This window comes from Penicillium alfredii, assembly GCF_028826965.1.
Source record: "Penicillium alfredii strain IBT 34128 chromosome Unknown utg000009l_segment0_segment0, whole genome shotgun sequence".
Taxonomy (NCBI): Eukaryota; Fungi; Ascomycota; class Eurotiomycetes; order Eurotiales; family Aspergillaceae; genus Penicillium; species Penicillium alfredii.
In genome coordinates this window covers 2,645,009-2,665,325 of record NW_026622706.1, presented here as the reverse complement: position 1 = coordinate 2,665,325, position 20,317 = coordinate 2,645,009, and the positions used below count along the sequence as shown (strand labels likewise).

General features: G+C 53.5%; 8 protein-coding genes across 8 annotated transcripts; 6 read left to right on the top strand and 2 right to left on the bottom strand.

Moving 5' to 3' along the window:
- Positions 1-164: 164 nt before the first annotated feature.
- On the top strand, positions 165-1,119 carry NUU61_006926 (uncharacterized protein; the record flags this gene model as incomplete). Its single annotated transcript, XM_056657453.1, has 2 exons — positions 165-513; positions 584-1,119. The coding sequence occupies 2 exons, from the start codon at positions 165-167 to the stop codon at positions 1,117-1,119; spliced, it is 885 nt and encodes a 294-aa protein (XP_056510253.1).
- Positions 1,120-1,789: 670 nt separating this feature from the next.
- On the top strand, positions 1,790-2,848 carry NUU61_006925 (uncharacterized protein; the record flags this gene model as incomplete). Its single annotated transcript, XM_056657452.1, has 5 exons — positions 1,790-1,807; positions 1,861-2,135; positions 2,265-2,423; positions 2,507-2,577; positions 2,673-2,848. 5 exons carry the CDS (start codon positions 1,790-1,792, stop codon positions 2,846-2,848), a joined length of 699 nt encoding a protein of 232 aa, XP_056510252.1.
- Positions 2,849-3,204: 356 nt separating this feature from the next.
- On the bottom strand, positions 3,205-4,799 carry NUU61_006924 (mitochondrial 37S ribosomal protein mS29; the record flags this gene model as incomplete). Its single annotated transcript, XM_056657451.1, has 2 exons — positions 3,205-4,079; positions 4,154-4,799. The coding sequence occupies 2 exons, from the start codon at positions 4,797-4,799 to the stop codon at positions 3,205-3,207; spliced, it is 1,521 nt and encodes a 506-aa protein (XP_056510251.1).
- Positions 4,800-5,108: 309 nt separating this feature from the next.
- On the top strand, positions 5,109-5,858 carry NUU61_006923 (ribosome biogenesis protein RRS1; the record flags this gene model as incomplete). Its single annotated transcript, XM_056657450.1, has 2 exons — positions 5,109-5,170; positions 5,255-5,858. 2 exons carry the CDS (start codon positions 5,109-5,111, stop codon positions 5,856-5,858), a joined length of 666 nt encoding a protein of 221 aa, XP_056510250.1.
- Positions 5,859-6,725: 867 nt separating this feature from the next.
- Positions 6,726-8,782, bottom strand: NUU61_006922 (uncharacterized protein; the record flags this gene model as incomplete). The annotated part of the gene is made up of 3 exons (XM_056657449.1): positions 6,726-7,479; positions 7,530-8,184; positions 8,251-8,782. The coding sequence occupies 3 exons, from the start codon at positions 8,780-8,782 to the stop codon at positions 6,726-6,728; spliced, it is 1,941 nt and encodes a 646-aa protein (XP_056510249.1).
- Positions 8,783-11,638: 2,856 nt separating this feature from the next.
- NUU61_006921 (Rab geranylgeranyltransferase subunit beta BET2) lies at positions 11,639-12,693 on the top strand (the record flags this gene model as incomplete). The annotated part of the gene is made up of 4 exons (XM_056657448.1): positions 11,639-11,758; positions 11,809-12,088; positions 12,144-12,595; positions 12,658-12,693. 4 exons carry the CDS (start codon positions 11,639-11,641, stop codon positions 12,691-12,693), a joined length of 888 nt encoding a protein of 295 aa, XP_056510248.1.
- A 689-nt stretch (positions 12,694-13,382) lies between these two features.
- NUU61_006920 (uncharacterized protein) lies at positions 13,383-15,089 on the top strand (the record flags this gene model as incomplete). Its single annotated transcript, XM_056657447.1, has 1 exon — positions 13,383-15,089. One exon carries the CDS (start codon positions 13,383-13,385, stop codon positions 15,087-15,089), a length of 1,707 nt encoding a protein of 568 aa, XP_056510247.1.
- A 606-nt stretch (positions 15,090-15,695) lies between these two features.
- Positions 15,696-19,217, top strand: msh3 (mismatch repair protein MSH3; the record flags this gene model as incomplete). Its single annotated transcript, XM_056657446.1, has 3 exons — positions 15,696-16,494; positions 16,557-17,650; positions 17,706-19,217. The coding sequence occupies 3 exons, from the start codon at positions 15,696-15,698 to the stop codon at positions 19,215-19,217; spliced, it is 3,405 nt and encodes a 1,134-aa protein (XP_056510246.1).
- Between the last annotated feature and the right edge of the window lie 1,100 nt (positions 19,218-20,317).

The following is a 20,317-nucleotide window of genomic DNA, read 5'->3' as shown; positions in this document are numbered from 1 at the left end:
ATCGTGCCCCAGTCAAAGACACGCGTCCTCGCAGCCAGAGCCTCCCTTGTTGCTGCACAGGGACTGTCAGTAACCCATTTGTTCACGTCTACCGCTAAAGGATGATTGTATGATTCTACCCGATCTCGCGAGGCGAAACTGGTGAGATCGCAGGCGAGCCCAAGATGGGCACAGACTTTGTCTTCATCAACGTCAAAAAGCCCAAGGATGCACTCCATCTCGCCAAGGAGCCGGAGATCCGGGCCCACGTCACTCGCCATCAATGGAAGCAAAGCGAAGCCCGCGCTTCGGCCCTGCGCAAGCCTAAGCTCGAGCTAGCGCCGGTATTCGACGATCGGAGCCACAAATCTGCAGCGGCAGATTTCACGCGAGAGTCTCAGTACCGCGAGCCTGTTGAGAGTCTGCTTGAAATTCTCGCTGCTATCCCGCCGCAGCTGGGTGGACTGCGGGTTGATTCTTTCCAGTCGTACCCGATCCCGTTTAGATCGTGTATTCCCTTGCTGGTGGACCATTGTACGTTGCAACACCATAATAAAAAAAACCATCCATCAAAATTTGGAAATTTACTCTAACTGATCGCCAGACCTGGTCAGCATGGCCGTGGATATCCCCGAGCTCGACCAGCCGGGCAACCGCGGCCTCCTGCGAACATCGTGGTTCCCACTCGTGATGACCGAGCCGTCTCTGTTCCTAGTGATTTTATTGCTCGCGGCATCGCACTACGCTTCGTTGCAGAGCGATCCACATGAGATGAAGCTCAACCTGTTGGGTCTGCGATGCGAAGCGGTGCAGGCGATCAACAGCGCCCTGGAAGTCCAGCAATCGCAATACGTCAACGATGCATTGGTCGGCGCGATCGCGAAAATGGCGAGCTACGAGGCAATGTTTGGGAGCATGGACGCTTACAATGTGCATATGAACGGCCTCTTGCGCGCTGTTTCTCTCCGTGGTGGGCTGTCGTCGCTTGGGCTGGGTGGGTTGCTTCGACGGATTGTGGTATGGATTGATCGCAATTCGGCCTTTTTACATGGATCGGCGTTGCATTTCCCTGGTGCTTCTTTTGTGCCGGGGCAGCCGTTGCCGGATCCCAACCCGGGGCATTTTCTCGGTAGTTCATGAAGTTAGAGGCGTTGAGAGTTGGTTTCACATCATCAGTACATAGAATCATCGGATTATTGTTGTTATTATTGTTGACTGCACTTGTGCGAGGGAGTATGTGGATCCAGTTTATCAGACATTACAACATACTTTGCAACATGCCTCGATTGCCGGCAACGCTGAAAGATGGGATCTATGTGGGGACGAGCAACGCGATCGGTATCGTCACGCAGGCCAAGAAGTTCCCTGCATTGCACGTCAAGCTTTTAATTCGAGCTCAATGAACGAATCCCCGGGAGTCCTGATGTCATGATGCACCGTAGCTGAACGCACCTCCGAAAGAGGATATCCCAGATCCACCGCCAGTTGCCAATCACGCCGGGCACGCAACATCCAAGTGGAGCGATCCGGCCCCCCTCTTACCCGTTCAGGATATCACATACTAAAACCCGAGCGTCTGGCGATGATTCGAAGAGCACCAGCTTCGGAGAAAACGGACAGAGGGACATCAGGCAGCCCGAGGACCGCGCAGACATGCGCTGGTCTGCAAATTATAAGAAGACGGTCAATCTCCTCTAACCCCCTCGTCCCAAATTTCTTATTTCTCTGGTATATTCACACACAGTGACTCCCGTCCACCATCCCATCTACACCCCCCCCAAAAAAAGAAAAACGAACCAGAAAATCCACAATGGCTCTCTCTGGCAAAGTCGCCCTCGTCACCGGCGGCGCCAAAACCTCGGCGCCTTGACCGCGCTCGAGCTCGCCGGCGTCGGCGCCAACCTCGCGCTGCACTACCGCTCCGCCAGTAGCAAGGGCGAGGCGACCAAGCTCGAAGCCGAGCTCAAGAAGAAGTACCCGGCCGTCAAGGTCGCCTTCTACCAGGGCGACCTGACCTCGGCGGCGGCGGTGACCAAGCTGTTCCAGGACGTCAAGAAGGACTTTGGGCAGGTGGATATCGTGGTCAACACCGTGGGCAAGGTGCTTAAGAAGCCGATTACGGAGATTAGCGAGGCGGAGTATGATGAGATGTTTGCGTATGTTCTTCCTTTTGTTCTACTCTTCACTACATCCATGGATATACTCTGGAGTATATGTACATGCAAAGCATATACATTCGATCTGTATCTATTCTTGGGTTATGCGAAAATACTAACAAAGCACAGCGTCAACTCCAAAGCAGCCTTCTTCATCCTCAAGGAGGCCGCCGCCCACATCTCCGACGGCGGAAAGATCGTCACCATCGTTACCGCGCTGCTGGGCGCTTTTACGGGTTTCTACACCTCGTACGCGGGCAGCAAGGCTCCCGTCGAGCACTTCACTCGGTATCCCCCCCCCCCCCCCCCCACTGCCAGTTTCTGATGGGATCTATGCCATATATAGACTGAACGCTGACATAAAACAACAGCGGAGTCTGCAAAGAACTGCAAGGCCGCGGCGTCAGCGTCAACAACGTCGCCCCGGGTCCCATGGACACGCGTAAGTACTCTTATTCTTCTTATTAGCAGGCGCCCCGAAAATACCCAAATCAAGAATATGACAAGGCTAACATACTATTCGCTCTAATTATGCAGCTTTCTTCTATCCCCAGGAATCCCCCGAAGCCGTCGAGTTCCACAAGTCCAACGGCATGGGCAACCGCCTCACCAAGATCGAGGACATCGCGCCCATCATCCGCTTCCTGTGCACCGAGGGCGCGTGGATTACGGGACAGACTATCTTTGGTAATGGTGGATACACCACGCGCTAAACCAGCGCAATGAGTTTCGTTGGTAGTGGGTAGCTGGGGCTTTTATATCGTGAACCCAATAATCTTTTAAGGACCCAGCCGGAGGGTACATCCATGGATATAAGTTGGGAAAGATGGGAGTTCAATGAATATGATGAATGTGATGAGATTAAAATGAGGTTTTCCGCGATTTTGGGGCTATAAAGTACATTTAAATAAAAAAAAAAAGAGAAAGCATGACAGACAATAATAACCTGAATCCCATTTACAGTACAACACTTATAGAACACAAGAGGGGATCGGAATATGCTCTCCCTCGATTTCCAGAGTAGACAACAGAGGAAAAGAAAAGAGAATCAAGGTATCCAGGACGATCTTCAGTTCGTGGCAGTTTGCACATTCTGAACGCGACGACCCAGTTTTTCCAGCTCGCCGATAATTCCACCACCAGACAGACTCCACTTATCGCTCACCCAATGGTCATCGATAACCTGGCGCACCAAGCCGCTCTGAGCAAAATACTCCATGTAGCCACGGGTCTCGTCGCGGGTCAGACCACCAAGGGTCTGCACCTCGAGCGGGCCCTCCTTGGCAGACGAAGTTTCAGCAGGCTTGAACAGGTCCATGACGCGGGGGTCGACGCCGCTGAAGGCGAACGGTTGCGGGTACTCAGGTGAGGACGGGCTGATGCCAGCCTGGCGGGCGGCCAGCTGCTCCAGGCCGAGATTGAGGCCGTAGACGGAGGGGTTGTTGGAGGTGGAGGTGGCGTACAGGAGGAGACCGCCGTTCTTCAATGGGGACTGGCCCGGCTGGAGCAGCGAGAGGAAGTGCTTCACGAAGATGAGGTTATGCGAGTGGACCAAGGAGAAATCTGCCGTGCGGTACGCGCTGTCGGTCATCCAGTGCGCGAGTCCATCCACGGTCACGAGCATCGGGGGGCGCGGCTGGAAGTTCTTCTCCATGCCGGGGGCTGCAGCCGTAGCGGTGAGCTCGGTCCACAGTGCCTGGAAAACGGGCCAGGCAATGGCGGGATCCTGGAACCCAAGGCTGGCAAGTTCCTCCAGTGTCGACGAAGGCTTGAGTGCCGTCAAGGCGGGATGTTGCTGGGAGACCTGGAGATTAGACAGCACCTCCCGGTTGGCCTCGACGGTGCGGGCCAGCAAAGCTGAAGTGGCAGCGGGCTGGGTATACTGCGTCGGATTGGTGCCTTCGATGGGAGCGTAGCCAGAGACGCCGGCCACGAGTTCGTGGGCTGTACAGGTTCCAAAGTTAGCAAGCATTTCGTACGGTAGTAACGCATAGAAAAACAGATCATGCTCAACATACCGTCAGGGACCGCAATAACAACCCATTTCTTGAGGAACGCCATAGTCATGGCCTGCAGCAAATGCACTGTCTTGCCAGTACCCTTGGCGCCCGAGATAATCTTCTTGACCACCTGGCCCTTCTGCGCGCCCTCTCCGTCGGCAGAGATCTTCTCAAACAAGCGGCCCATTTCAATCGTGTCATGACGCATGATGGTCCCAGGCCGACGGAATATCGACCAGCCCTGCTTAGGCTTAAACGCCTGCACGGCCCGCAATTGATCCAATAAGGGCACAGGCAGCCCGAGAACCGTCCCGCGGAGACGGCCATCGATCATAGTCCCTGGAGACAGATCCTGCATGCCTTTGACCTCGAGGGCATTGGGGTTGCTGAGCACGATGCGCTTCCGCAAAGCCTTGCGTTCACCGGCGGCCGGGGGGCGCACTGGATTCTCGACGGGCTTCTTATTCTTCCTTCGCACCTGATGTCCCTGTCTGTGCTTGGCAGTGGTCAAGCTGGGCCCCTTTTTCTTTGCCGGCTGGGCCAATTGAATCGCGGTCGAGTGGAAGGGGGCGCTCGTTATCCGGGGTGCGGCCGACGGCGGAGGGAGCGCTCGCGGTGTTGGCCGCAGCCGCGAAAGGCAGCTCCAGCACCACGAGGAAACCATTGGGGCTTGTCGGGAACACTGGCACTTCGTGCCAGTGTGGGACAATCACGGGGTACGGGGTGGGTTGGAAGAGGGTGTGGATGGGGATGGAGAGCAAGAAGAAGCATCTTTCATAATAATTTGACAAGAAAGTCCTGGTGGCTCCATCCGGCATGGCGGTGTGGCCGCTTTAGCCGACCGGCAGAATATGCAAAAGCGGCTCTGCAAATTATCGCAACTTTTTTTTTTTGCCGACTCGCGGTTACCTCTGCTACAACTTTAACATATCCCACCATATCATTTTTTTTTGCTACACCATAATTTGTCGCAATGACAGAAGTCGAAATGGCAAACGATGCCGGAGCAGCATCGGGCTCCAAACAGGAAAGACTGTATGCCGCCCACTCCTCTTAAGCTGAAAAAAGAAAGATACAATGCACCAGAACTGAAACAAGAACTAACAAATCAATTCCTAGTCCCATCACCGTCTCCAAGCCAACCCCATACACCTTCGACCTCGGCTACCTGATGGTTAACGACCCAAATCCACTCGAGCTCCCACAAGGCGAGCCGCTGAACAGCTCACTGAAAGCGACAGCCCGCGACGGCGCGCAGAGCCTGCTCAACCAACTGCTGACAACATGCGAGATCAAGTCGTCCGTGCAAGATGGCGTGCTCCTCAGCCTACCAGCACCAGCGACCATGCTGCCGCGGCACAAGCCGCTGCCGACGCCGAAGCCGCCCACGAAGTGGGAGCTGTTTGCACGCAAGAAGGGGATCGGCAAATACAACACCAAGCCCGGGGCGGCGTTGGCGGACAAGGAGCGGCGCAAGAAGCTGGTTTATGACGAGGCATCCGGTGAGTGGGTGCCGCGCTGGGGGTACAAGGGGAAGAACAAGGCGGAGGATGATCAGTGGCTTGTGGAGGTCCCCGAGAAGGACTGGAAGAAGGAGGAGGATGCTGCTGCTAAGGGGAGCTCGATTCGGGGCATGTCGAGGACTGAGAGGAAGGACCGCATTAAGAGGAATGAGCGGAAGATGCGGTCTAATGACCGCCGGGCTAAGAAGGGAGGTGCTTGAGATGGATGATGATGATGATTATCTCTCGCCGCCTGTTTCTTTTCCCAGTCTCTTGATCTTTTTTTCCCTACCATCCTTGATTTTGGCGTTGGGTTAGGAGTCATGGTCTTGTCTACTCTTTTTCTACGATGGGCACCTTGTTTTTTTCACGCCAAAAGCACTTAGATCGCATCTACCAGCCACCAGCTGTACCAAACATTCATCGAACCAAAAAAATGCCATCCCATCTCCAGTATTGTACAATCCTTGCAATAAGAACGCCCAGCACAAACACAAACACAAGAAGACGATAACTAGACACGCAAAAGGAACAAGTTCATCGCAGAGGGGAATCTCGGAATGCCGCAACATCAAAGCATGTGGTCGAGCCATGAAATGTGTCGAGCTGCCAAAGAGAGAAAACCAGACATAAAACAAACAGAGCACGAAACCGCTAACCATTCACCAAGGCCAGTGTAAGTACGAGAAGAGAGGAAGAGACGAAGCAAGATATACAAATGGAAGAGGAATTCGGAACGTGAGAGCCGATACCGGAGACGCCAGGATATGCATTTTGATAATGCGGGTTCAAGGCCAGGTGAGGGTTTTCGAGGTCGATGAAAAAAGAGATTTCGATGGACATTGAGGGAAAGTGATTGTCACGCTGAAAGTAAAAGAGAGGGGGTGTAGGAGAGGATAGAAGGAAAACACCAAGTGCTGCTTGTCGAGTCTCTTCTGACCCTGCAGACTTGCACAGCCAGAGGGTAAAAAATCGGTCCAGCCGCTAGCCACGAGATCATTGCTTTTCTCGAGTGGTACCCAGGCATGTATAAGATGTGCGCGACTCTCTGGAAACGTCCAAAACAAGCATGTCGAAAGGAAACTCCCCTATATTTTGATAGGAGAGAGGGGCGGTCCGAGTTCCGGAAGCTGAGAGACGCTCCGAGTGTGCGATGTCTCGATCTTCTTCGGCTTGGCCTTGCGGCTGCGAGAGGTTTCTGGACGAGGAGGTTCCTCGGCCTGATCGTTGCTGCTGGCAGATGAGACAGCTCTCTCATGAGCGTTGGAAGCTTGAGCCGTCTCGGCCTTGATCCTGGCAGCTTCTTTCTCCTCCGCCGCCTTTCTTTCCTGCTCGTCCATCTCCTTTTCTTTCTGGAGGAACTCCTTTTCGGTCCAGCATCCCTGCCAGCAGTTCTTCCAGTCGCAGACCAAAAACTGGAAGCAGAACGCGTCAATCTTCATGCAGGGCTGGAAACAGATGCACAGATTGCGGTAATCCATTTTATTTTGGTCCACATAGGAGTGGAGGAGATTGAGGTGACAGGTGATGGCAAAGAGCAGGTAGTAGTTGTAGGGCGGGAGTTTGGAGAGCTCGTCTTTGAGCAGTTGTGGGGCAGTCGTGGCACCTTCGCATTTCGTGGCAATCATGTTTTGCGTTGCTTTGGGGAAGAGCTCGTCGGGCAGTTCACGGAGCCAGGCTTTGAACAGGGACCCGATGGTGTTGATATCGTAGAGGTCGGGCACGTCGAAGAGACTGATGTCCAGCTCCGTGTCAAATCGCCGTTGCCAATACTTCACTTCTCTGCCGCTACCGGGTACTCGATATAGTCCCTCTTCCTCGCAGCCCTTGAAATTGAGATAGCTGGAACAAGTCAGCGCTAAGCCATATGGCCAAGAGGAAAGGGACATGACCTACTCGATGGAACGGTACGGCAAGGCGGGCATCCAGAATTCGGTTTTGTCCCGGCAATCTTCCAGCTTTTTGCAATACGAGTCTTCCTCGCCTGCTGGATCAACGGAAGGTTAATCACCGAGCACACGTAGGAGTCATCGTTGATCAACTCTCGCTCGTTGGTGCTGCCACTGCGAGTGATTTTGCCGAAGAATCCCTTGCCTGCCTTGCCGATGCGGTCTGCGGCGCCGCTCGAGGATTGTTTGATATTGCTGAACAGAGCCGCTGATGCGCCAGAGACCTGGCTCAGAGAGCCCGATGGAACGATGGAGCCCCCATGACTTCTCTCTTTTCTCAGGGAAACAGTGTCTGCTTGTCGGTCGGGGGTGGGGGTAAGCCCTCCTCGAGTGGGATGCTCTGGGCGCAAAGTGGCAGATTGCGGCGGGTTTTGTGTCTCTCCTTGGTTGAACTCCTCTAGCTTTGCCAGGCCGGTTGACGGGCGTCGACCAGCTGCCCTGTTTCCAGAAGACTCGTCAACTCGGATTGAACGAGATCGTGTCAAGAGGTTCGCAAAGCGCGGTTTGCTTCTTTTGAGCTGGGCCGCAGAGTCCGGTTCTGTGCTGGGTTTCTTGTGACCTGATTGCTGCGAAATTTTGTGTCCAGAACACCCTTCTTCTATAGTGCAAATAAATTGGTTAGATACGGTGCTGAAGAAACACATCCCCGTAGGCGCGAACTTACTTTTCTCGTTCTCATCTGCACGAGCAATGGTGCCGGGCAGATCGGGTGACGAGTCGTAGAGTTTCGAGGCCATCTGGGCCTTGCGATCCCTCGAGCTTCCTCGACTCTTTGGGTGATCCGTCGAATTTTCGGAGCTATCTGACCGATGGGGCTTATGGGATGACTTGGGTGTCTTCAGATTGCCAAAGAAGGATTTCGACGCATCACGCGAGTGTTTCGACTCTTTAGGCGACGGGAAGTGCTGGGGAATGGCCGTGAGACCAGGTGTAGGAGGCTCCGCGGTGGTGCCAGGAGATGGGGGTAACGTCGGGCTATTGACCTTGCTGCTCGAGTCTTGAGTGACGGGACGAATGGTCGCGCCCTTGAAAAGCGGGGAGCTCGACGAGGATTTGGGGGAACGCGGGGTCAGGGGACTTAGGCCGTCGGAACTGTGAGCATTCGGCGTGAGAGGAGACGACAGCTTCCCGTTGTTGGACTCCGACTTGAATGAGCTGAGATCCAAGTTGGGCACAGTCGAGTGTCGAGCCGGCATGTTGGGCAGTGGGGAGGGCTCAGTCCAAATTTTGTTCGGCGAGGACCTGGTTGAGACGTGGTGGCCTCGGGGTCCCGTGTGAATTCCCTGACCGGAGGGAAATGCTTGTTCTGTTGTACGAGGGCGCTGGTCAGATATGGGATCGAACGAGGCAGCCAGGGGTATCGTTGAGAGGAATGTACCTGGGTCACAGTCGACCACTTGCGATCTGACAGTTATGCCGTTGGAAGCACGCGATCAGTCTGATCGTGAGATCGAGAGAGGCAATGTGGCCTCGCGGCGTGGTATCGGAGAGAGGAAAGCGGTTGTCGCGCAGTGTTTCAGTGTTTTTAGATGAAAGAGGTTATCGAGAAAATAGAATCTGAAGGGAGGTTATACGGTCAGCCCCCGTTACTCAAGCGAAAGGCACACGCCAAAGACCCAAAAAAAGACCAGAGGTGAAACCGCATGGTACAATGACATATGCAGGGGGGGCGCCACCGGAGCCAAAAATGCCAGACGCTTCTTTGTCGCCAAACAAGGCGACAAGATGAAGAGACAATAGGGGAGGGAGGGGGTGTTTCGCGGCCGAGCCCGAGTACTCACCAGAGGCTCTGTCATGTTAAGGTGCAAATGCCACCTTGATATTGCCTTGGTTGATTTCCACTCGAGTATTTGTCAAGGATGCAGTCGCTTGCCCCCTCTTCGGCGTGTTGATGATCGGCAGGGCGGGATGGGAGGTTGGGAGGGTCGCGGATTCCCAGGCGGCTCGCCACACACAAGACTGGGAGAGTTGAGGGAGTTTGAAGGAGATCGGAGAGACAGTCAGGGCGCACTACGAGGAAGGGCCGAGAGAGAAGATTGAAGGGTGAAGAGAGAATGGGGGGAGCGTTGCACTTCACAAAAGTTCCCCTTATCGATTTAGCGCGACACTAGCGCTAGCAGAGCCACTAAGTACGCAAGTCGAATGCAGGTCAAGGTCAGTCGAGGAGAATCGAAAAAAAAAACAGTCGAAATGATTAATGAATTGAAAGAAAGAAAGAAAGTCATGAAAGGAACAGAACAGAAAGTACACAAAACGCATTCCACATAATGCAAGGTCAACGATTCACCAATTCTGGGAGACGAAACGCGGTGGGGACAGACAATACGCGCCTTGATTTGATTACGGCGATATCTGATTCCCCTGGACAGAGAGACGTCAGCGTCCCAGTGTGGACCAAAAAAAAAGGTGACGATGGGGGCGCATCATCCGTGGAAAGCTGCCTCGGTGGCCATGAGCTCATGCCCCTCTAATCTAATATTCTACCTACTATGTATATCTAGGTCCCTGTCAGATCCCTGGGGCCATGTGTCTTATAGATAATCTATTTATTTATATCTATGCCTATATATAAATATCAATACAAGATTATTATATAGATATTTTTATATCAAATCATATATTCAATCAAATATCCCCATAGGGCCATGGTGATTTTGTATTAGCCCCCCATCAAGCTCCACCGCGCCATGGGTCTGGCAGCTGGAGCCACGGGAATGATGTGCTGGCCTGACGCTGCATTGGCCGATCGTCCAACGGTGGAGAGAAAAGGACAGGCTCTCACAAATCCGCTGCCACAAGTACCTGGCGAGTCCGCGGTTCAATGCCGAAGGAGAGGGCTGTACCACACACCCCGGCATAGAAGGATTGTGTAAATTTATGTAAAGCTGGCAATAAAATCATATCAACTCCGTGTCCATGGAATGATTCAGGGGGGCCACAGTTGCTTGGATCCCGGACTGCCCGTCAGCCCAAATGGGTATGGAATGACTAGAGAGCCCACTTTTCTTTTTGATCCCCTGAATGATTATTTCTTCTTTTAGCCTCAGTTTCACAGTATCTCCGGGAGCTTTCCCCCCTCCCCCCCCCCCAACTCGACCATGGCTCAAATGTTCGACCTCTCCTGGTGGACCTCATCTGATTTTAGAAAGGCATTTGGCCAGCATTGCCTCCATTGGGGTGCGGTGTACGGTGTACACAGTGCGCATGAGACACTCCGAATCCTCCGGACACTAGTCCACTAGCACAGCGCGGTCGCACTTAGTTTGTACTCCAGGGTATAAAGTAAGAGTGCCATAGCCCGAGATCCTGATTAGCGAAAGTCTCTCACCAGCGATAGAAACCTCGAAATGACAAAGACGCAGAGGGTCGTTGGATCCTCGCATAGACACGCACATCATCGCGCCCGGTGGGAAGGATCCCGGCGTTATTGTGTCCGCAAATCCTGTGGGTTTCCAGGTGGACCGGGGAGAAAGTATCCAGAAACACCGTGATTTGATCGGATTTGGTGTCTGGGATGTGTGCCAAGGGTCAACACCGCCCCTATCCGCACGTTGAATTTGCTGGGTGCCTGATGATCCCAGGGGGGTTCCATCCAATCTGAAACATGGCGTGGATAATGTGAAACTAGCGCCACGCAGTGCAATCGGAATTGGGGTTGTCACTGGAGCAGATTGCCAGGACGAGGAATGACCGAGGAATTTTGGCGCACACTTGCAGGGTTGTGTCGAGGGCACCGATGTCACGTGCTTCCAACACAGATGTGGGCCACGTGACCAACCATTCTCTTCAAATTGGCCCAAAAAGACAACCCTCGTAACTCCATCAGCCACAATTGGTCCCTGGTCTGGTCCGGCCCGGTGGCAAAAATACTGTTGACTTCAAGCATGACAGCATGAGACTTGACCACAGCACCCATTGCGTGGCTTTTCTGTGATCTGCATACTCTGTGCTCTCCCAAGCTTTCTGGGGAACTCGGACTGACTAACCCACGCCCCTCCTAAAATTGCGTTGCCTTGGTTCAAATTGAGCCACTTGATCACTCTCACCAAACAATGTCGTTGGTATCTGGCCCAGGTAGGGCGGGAGGTAGTCCATCGGACCAGGAATTACATACCTTGAAGCATGTGGCTTACATCCAGAACCTGGACACTGTGCGTGCGCCTTCTCGTGATGTTCTATCTAGGAAATGGGCGGCGATGGTTGACGGTCACAATAGAGGAAGGATGAGCTGGAATATTGGCTGACCGAGCACCTGCGACTCAACGGGGTCTACTGGGGCTTGACAGCGCTCTATATTCTTGGTCACCCGGATGCCTTGCCGCGGGCTGAGACTATTGAATTTGTCCTCTCCTGCCAACATGACAATGGCGGGTTTGGTGCGGCTCCCGGCCATGATGCCCATATGCTCTACACCGTGTCTGCCGTGCAGGTCCTCGTCACCGTCGATGCGGTGGACGAGCTGGACAAGCGCGGTCGAGGAGGCAAGCAGAAAGTCGGGTCCTGTATGGCACCCCTTGCGATGTGATTCTCTTGTGCCGCCATACTAAACAAATTTAGTCATTGCCAGCCTGCAGGACCGGGAAACCGGCTGCTTCATGGGAGATGAATGGGGTGAGTCAGATACTCGCTTCCTCTATGGTGCTCTCAATGCCCTGTCGCTCCTGGGTCTCATGGACCTCGTCGACGTGCCCAAGGCCGTCGAGTACATCCAAAGCTGTGAAAATTTTGACGGGGCCTATGGCATTCGCCCGGGAACTGAATCTCACTCGGGCCAGGTGTTCACCTGCGTCGCAGCTTTGGCCATCGCCGGGCGCTTGGACTTGGTGAACAAAGATCGATTGGGGGCCTGGCTCAGTGAACGTCAACTCGAGGACGGTGGCTTGAACGGTCGTCCCGAGAAACTGGTAGATGCATGCTACACTTGGTGGGTTGGATCCAGTCTCGCCATGATCGATCGGCTTCATTGGATCGACGGCAGGAAGCTTGCCGCCTTTGTGTTGCAGTGCCAGGTAAGTTTAGGGTTATTGTCAGTATTGTGGTGCTCCGACTAAGCCGGCGCAGGATCCGGAAGCTGGGGGCTTTGCAGATCGACCGGGAAACATGGTAGATGTTTATCACACACATTTCAGCCTTGCTGGATTGAGTCTGTTAAAGCTCGATGGGCTGGATGAAATAGATCCTGTCTAGTGAGTCCCTATGGCCTCTTTCCTTCCGAACTGCCCTGCTAACCCACCATCAGTTGTATGCCTAAATCAATCACAACCCGATGTTTAACTCGGTAATTCTGTGTTCATCTCCATTCAACTTCTCTCTTCCCACCCTCCTGCCATCTAATAACCCATGATGCCCCTTCTCCATGGATCATGGGATACAAGGCAGGAGGAGAATGATGTCCACTTTGACTTATTCCGCTTCATACCATCCCACAATGGCCTCAACCCACGGCCGTTAAGACATCGTGGCACATACCTAATTCCTGACTGTAGCAAGATATACAAATCAGAATACGATGGTTATGAATCCCGTGACCCGTGCCTTCCCAGCTGTAGCGATACCCTCCTTCCTCAGGCAGGAGCTCGTTGGTCCCTCCCGCTCCCTCAAGGACGCCTTTCTCCTTCTCCTTCTCCCAGCTTCATTTCCTTTACCCTCGTCGCTCCTTCAGCGCGCCATGTCAACTTGAGAAACTCGCTATCTTGGTCTCTTTTGCACTTTGGTTTTCTTTTTTTGCCCGTCACTTCCCTGTACGCCACCTGGGTTGGTTCCTTCGGTTGCAACTTCGGTTGCAGCTTTGGATCGATGGATACCGATGCCCTCCAATGCATCATTTGCCCCGGGCAGCCTGATTTCAGTGATGTTTCTCACTTGTTGACCCATGTCGCATCCAAGGCTCATTTGTCCCACTACTTCAAACTTCAAGTTCGCAGCCACCAGGAGCTTCAGGCTCTAGAACTGCTCGATGAGTATGACCACTGGTACAAGGTCAATAACCTGGCACAGATGCTGTCCGATCGCATGACCGCCAAGGATGCTCGCAAGAAGAAGGCTCAGGGAAAGACGAGCAATGCCCATGTACCGCCTGCCAGGAAGCAAACGCACAGGACACAACCGGTGGAGCCCAGCCCTCGCCCAACTGGCTCAATCCTCGATTTCCTGGATCCCCGCCTGGCGGGTTCTTCCAAAGACGTGAAGAATGACCCCGAGACCGCGGACGTCTCGTTCCTCTCACCATACAGTACCCTGGCTACTGCTGCGGCGACCGATGCCCATGTGACTCCTCGTGTGAATGCAGCTATGTGCCCAAAACAGCCATCGAACAACTCGAAATCGAATACATGGCCGCAAGTGGCATATGGCTCTGGTACGACTCTTCCTGTGACTCCGAAGCGGCCACAAAGCGGAAGAATTGGTGAGATACCTTTTGACGAGGACAGCCCTGATCCCTTTGTCGACCGTGGTGGCCGTTCGAGGACCTTAGATGATGCCGAGGTTGACAAGGCCCGCGCCGAAGAGATGGCACGGCTCAAGGGAGTTCTTTGGCCTGGCATGGATGTTTTCGATTCTGCCACGCAGCAGATGCGACGCAAGCGCAACCAGAGAAAAGATAGCAGTGTTTTGAAGAGGATGGAAGCAACTTCTCTGCTGGTGGAGCCCACAGAACTTGTGTTCTCTCCCACGGGCATTTTGCGAAAGCAGCGTGTCATCTCGGGCAATGTTGAAGATGACAGCCCCTTGAAAGGAGAAACTCCTATTCCCAAGCGGCGTCCAGTTCGTCCCAAGCGTGGCATTCTGCGTCAAGGTGATCCCAATGTGCTTCGTGCTCAAGACAGAAAACGGACCAGAAGAGCTGGTCACCAGGGCTTTGACCGGGAAGCGGACGAGTCAGACGAGGAGACTCCTGGCTCCCCCCGTCCCTTCCGTCGTTTGGCGGGTCTCAACCCTTCGTATGCCGGCGATGATGGTGAATTTGGCCTCTCTGCTCAGGCGTTTGGAACACGACCTCGCAGCGCCTTTACCATCTTCGCTGATGAGGATCGAGACAAAACGAACTTCAAAGATCAGCGTCTGGACACCAAACTGCAGCTCGGCACGCTGACCCCCGCTCGGCTGTTTTTGGATCGCAAGTCGGATATTTCTGGCAATCACGGATCTCATACTGACCATGCCTCCCTTGGCAAGGAAAACATCGAACCCATTTTGAACCCCCAGGGCCGAATTGACAACCCTTGGCATTCTCCATTTTCCAAGCGCCGTGACTCTGTTGACACTGGATACATGCCCCGCTACTTTTCCAATGAGCCTTCAAGCGTGGGATTTGGGGCTGGCGATGACCATGAAAAAGGCGCATATCGATCGAACCCTCTGCTCGCTCCCTCCTCGAAGCTGGCGTTTTACGACAACAGTGGCTGGCCCACAATGTCGTACGCCGCTTCCTCCGAGGAAACTATCTCTGAAGATGATCAGCATGATTTCAGCCGGCTCTACCTGGACAGCAGTGCTGACTAGATCATCGAGACCTGCCCAGGTGATACGGGCGATTTCAGATTGTTACTTTTTAGTTCGGAGTGGAGTCTATACATATTGATTGTTGAGGCGTATGTGGCACTGGCAGCGGTCCCATCCTTCGCTTGCAGCTTTGATGACCGGGCATCTACTAATATCCCATGATTGTTATCTGCCACTGATGGTCAGGCGTGGGGGGTGGTTCAGTGTGGGTTCGGGACAGTGGGCGCTATACTTTAGCAGGATAGTTCTTTAATGAGTATTCTATATCACCCAAGTACTGCTTAGGCGTGATCGAGCCTCTTTTACTGGCCGGTGGAGTTGAACGCAAAATTTGAGGATTTCCCCTGGTTTGCATAGAGGCAGGGGCCCCGGGTAGACAAAATGCTGAGTCAGCCACTTAACGCCTCAGCGCGTTTCCTACGCGTCGAGTTGCCTTCGCATGGTTATCGCTGGACCTATTGGACATTCTTGGGATTTAATGTTTGCATGCCGATTCTTCCTATTTTCTAGATCTTTCTCTGTCGCGATTGCCCCAGCGTTCATTCCCGATACTGTGCCTCGGCGCCTGACAGTGGGAACACTGACAAGCCAGCGCCGTCGGCCACCATGGCGCCCCATTCCTCCCAGTCGTCCACCGAGCCATCTCCGTCTTTGAAGCGGAAGCAGGCCAGTATTTCGAGCTTCTTCTCCCAGAAAACTCCAGCCTCGCAACGTACCACGTCCAATCACCCTGAACCCGCCCAAGAGAAGGGGCCCAAGAAACGGCCCGCATCGCCAGACGAACCGAGCCACAAACCAGCAAAAGAAGATCCTATACTCGAGGAGGATGAAGATGAAAATGATGATGAGATTGTGACACCGGCCCCGAAACGCGCCAGGACCAACGGCGCCACCACAGACGAGCTGAGCCAAATCTCCACCAGTGTGCATTTCGAGCAGCCTTCACAGCCCAGCAGCAGCCAGCTTACGGATTTGTTCAAGTTTCAAAGCTCTCCTGCGGTTGCTCCAGAATCTACAGAAGACCAACCGGAGCAGCCCCAGCGGGGCAAAGAAAAAGAGAAACTACACCAGAAGTTTGTCCGTAAGCTCGGTGGAGCGGACTGCTTGATTGGGATCGGAAGGAGTGTGGCCAACGATGCTGCCGGGGATCAGGAGGAGGCCGCGGAAGAAGAAGAAGACGACGAGCCGGCCCCACCACCAACCAAAGGAAAAGGAGCCGCGAACAAGGGCGGGGCCAAGCTCACTCCGTTGGAGAGGCAGGTCATTGAGATCAAGCGCAAGCATATGAATACCGTGTTGGCAATTCAAGTCGGGTACAAGTTTCGGTTTTTCGGCGAGGATGCGCGCACCGCGGCGAAAGAGCTGAATATCGTCTGCATACCGGGCAAGTTCCGATTTGACGAACGTGAGTTCATCTTCAATCCTGAAAATTGGCAACAAGAACTAAATCAAGCCGGGCTTTCACAGATCCGTCCGAGACACACCTCGGCCGCTTTGCTTCTGCTAGCATTCCTGTACCCCGGTTACATGTCCATGTCAAGCGCCTCGTTACCGCGGGCCACAAGGTCGGGGTAGTGCGGCAGATCGAGACGGCTGCGCTCAAGGCTGCGGGCGATAATCGCAATGCGCCCTTTGTTCGCAAGCTGACAAACCTGTACACGAAGGGGACCTATATCGACGACATGGAGGGGCTTGAAGGCCCAGCTCCGGCCGCGGGCGGTGCGTCGCCGGCTACGGGGTACATGCTCTGCATTACAGAAACCAATGCCAAGGGCTGGAACACTGACGAGCGAGTTCATGTGGGGATTGTTGCTGTCCAGCCAGCCACGGGAGATGTGATCTACGACGACTTTGAGGATGGATTTATGCGCAGTGAGATCGAAACAAGACTGTTGCATATCGCGCCCTGTGAGATCTTGATTGTCGGTGACATGTCGCGGGCCAGCGAGAAGCTTGTTCAGCATCTTTCAGGAAGCAAAACCAACGTCTTTGGGGATTCGGTCCGGGTTGAACGGGCCTCAAAACCGAAAACCGCCGCCGCCGAGGCGCACAGCCACGTTTCGAGCTTCTATGCCGGCAAGATGAAAGCTTCCAATGCGGAGGAAGATGCGCAGGCTGCCAAGCTGCTCCAGAATGTGCTGGGCCTGCCAGAGCACGTTACCATCTGTTTGTCTTCCATGATTCACCACATGACAGAGTATGGCCTGGAGCATGTTTTCGACTTGACGAAATACTTCCAGCCATTCTCGGCTCGCTCACACATGCTTCTCAACGGTAACACGCTGGTTAGCCTGGAGATCTACCATAACCAAACCGATTACTCTGCAAAGGGTAGTCTGTTTTGGACGCTGGACCGGACGCAGACACGGTTCGGGCAGCGGCTGTTGCGGCGCTGGGTGGGTCGGCCTTTGCTCGACAAGGCACGGCTAGAAGAAAGAACCAATGCCGTAGAAGAGCTTACCAACCCTGCACGGACGGTCTCTGTGGAAAGGGTGAAGGGATTGCTGGGCAAGATTAAGAGCGATCTGGAGAAGAGCTTGATTCGGATTTATTATGGGAAGGTATATAATCAAATTTTTGTGGTGGTTATTATTGGTGCTAACTTAGTCTACAAAGTGCACACGGCCTGAGCTCCTCACCGTTCTGCAGACCATGCGAATGATCGCAATGGAGTTTTCGGATGTCAAGTCCCCCTCCGACACGGGCTTTGAATCACCACTGGTCAGCGAGGCTATCGCCGCTCTCCCAACCATTCAGGCAGATGTCATTCGGTTCTTGGACAAGATCAACCTCCACGCCGCGCGGAGTGATGACAAGTATGCCTTTTTCCGCGAAGAAGAAGAGACCGATGAGATTAGCGAACACAAGCTGGGAATAGGCAGCATTGAACATGAGATACAAGAGCACCGCAATGAAATCGCAGAACGTCTCGCGAAGAAGAATGCGGAGTACAAGACCATCTCCGGGATTGAGTACTTGATCGAGATTGAGAACAGCTCGGCACACATCCGACGTGTCCCAGCATCGTGGGTTAAAGTTAGCGGAACCAAGAAGTTCTCGCGGTTCCATACGCCGGAGGTAATCCAACTAACCCGGCAACGGGACCAGCACAAGGAAGCCCTTGCAGCAGCTTGTGACAAAGCCTTTGCATCTCTCTTGGCTGAGATCGCGACGCAATACCAGTCTTTCCGGGATTGCGTCCAGTCCCTTGCAACGCTGGACTGTCTTCTCTCTCTTGCAACCATCGCCCAGCAACCCGGGTACATCAAACCGGAGTTCACAGAGGATGCAGGCCTGCACGTCGAGCAGGGCCGCCACCCGATGGTCGAGCGACTCCTGCCAGACACATACGTACCCAACGACACAGACCTCCAGCACGACGCCACACGCGCCCTCCTCATCACAGGCCCGAACATGGGCGGTAAATCTAGCTACGTACGACAGGTAGCACTGATTGCAATCATGGGCCAAATTGGATCCTACGTACCCGCGGCATCCGCACGATTGGGCTTGCTAGACGCAGTCTTCACCCGCATGGGCGCCTTCGACAACATGCTAGCAGGCGAATCGACCTTCATGGTCGAGCTCTCCGAAACCGCCGACATCCTCAAGCAAGCCACGCCGCGATCGCTGGTGATCCTCGACGAGCTGGGCCGCGGCACCTCGACGCACGACGGCGTCGCCATCGCCCAGGCCGTGCTGGACCATATGGTTCGATCTATCCGCTCGCTCACCTTGTTCATCACCCACTACCAGCACCTGTCCCGCATGGTGCATTCTTTCCCCGACCACGCCTTGCGCAACATGCACATGCGCTTCACCGAGTCTGGTGAGACGGACGGCAACGAGGAGATCACTTTCTTATATGAGGTTGCTGAGGGCGTCGCGCACCGCAGCTACGGGCTGAATGTCGCCCGTCTGGCTAACTTGCCGTCCTCGGTGCTGGATCTCGCGCGCCAGAAGAGTGCTGAGCTGGAGGAGTCGATTCGTCGGAAGCGTCTGGCTGCGCTGGTGGGTGCTGTTGGTCGCGTTCTTGACGAGTCCAAAGAATTTTCTGTGGAGGCTTCGAGAGGTGCTAGTGAGGGGGGTCTTCTTGATCGGCTTGTTGCTAGTGCTGAGCAGTTGTAGTGAGTGCATATTTCTTACCTGCTGTATGTGGGCAGGCTGTACAATTCTTTTGTCATAATACTCATGTGGTCTTTGATAGATCATCTTATTCATCTTACATTCATCCCACTGTATATTTCTTGTCTGTTCCGTCCATAGCTATCCAAGCTGGTTCAATTTTGGATAGTCGAGGTTGTCATCTCAAGATGGTCGAGAAAGGGCTTGGTGTGTCACGTGGTATATATATATATACATATATCCAAAATGCAATTCATGGATAACACCGATGCGCTCATTCGAGAATGGAGCTATTCGAACTAGACCAATCTTGTTTGCTTCTGTGGGAGAGGACAGAATCGCCGGCAATCACTGTATACTTGGACAGATGGGGATTGAGATATATCGATGCCATATTACCTCGAGTCCGCTCGAGCAGCGAGGTATTGTCTCCCGCAGTCCAAGATTTCCTCAGTTTAATATGTACTACAATGCCGAATCTACAGCTGCCATTAATGCCTTCGACAGCAGAACCGGAAGTTTCAAATTTTTTTTCTTGGATTCCCATTGTTCATTTTGTCGATCAGGCCTGGATCAGCTCGGTGTCCAACCTCTCTTTTCTTCTCTAGTTATTGTTTTCTTGCCCCTGCGAGCAGCAACAAAAGGAGGAAAATAAAAAGAGACCCAAAAAGAGAAGAAAAAAAAATAAGGCACATCACAACCTCATTTGTCGCATTGAGCCCATGCAAGCACGCCCGAGTAGAGGGGAGAAAAATAGGGACGTGTGTATGTAGTAAAACACCGGGACCAAACCAGACCAGACCTTTTCCCAGACAAACTATAGCCCCTCGCGCAACCTCAATTCGTTTCTCATATGACAAAAAAACAAAGATAAAAAGAACAAATGCCTTTTTGTTTTTTTTATTGGTCGGTTGATGCTTTGTTTTGCTCTCTCTTCCCCTCTTCTCTCCCGTTCGACGGTACTTTTTTCTCGATCAGACTTTGTCCAAGACTTTTGCGGGGAAAGTCAAAAGTCATATCCACCCAGAATCATTGCCTCCATTTGATTGTCGAAACACGCGTGGACACGGGCCTCGAGGCTCAAGATATGGAGAACAATCATG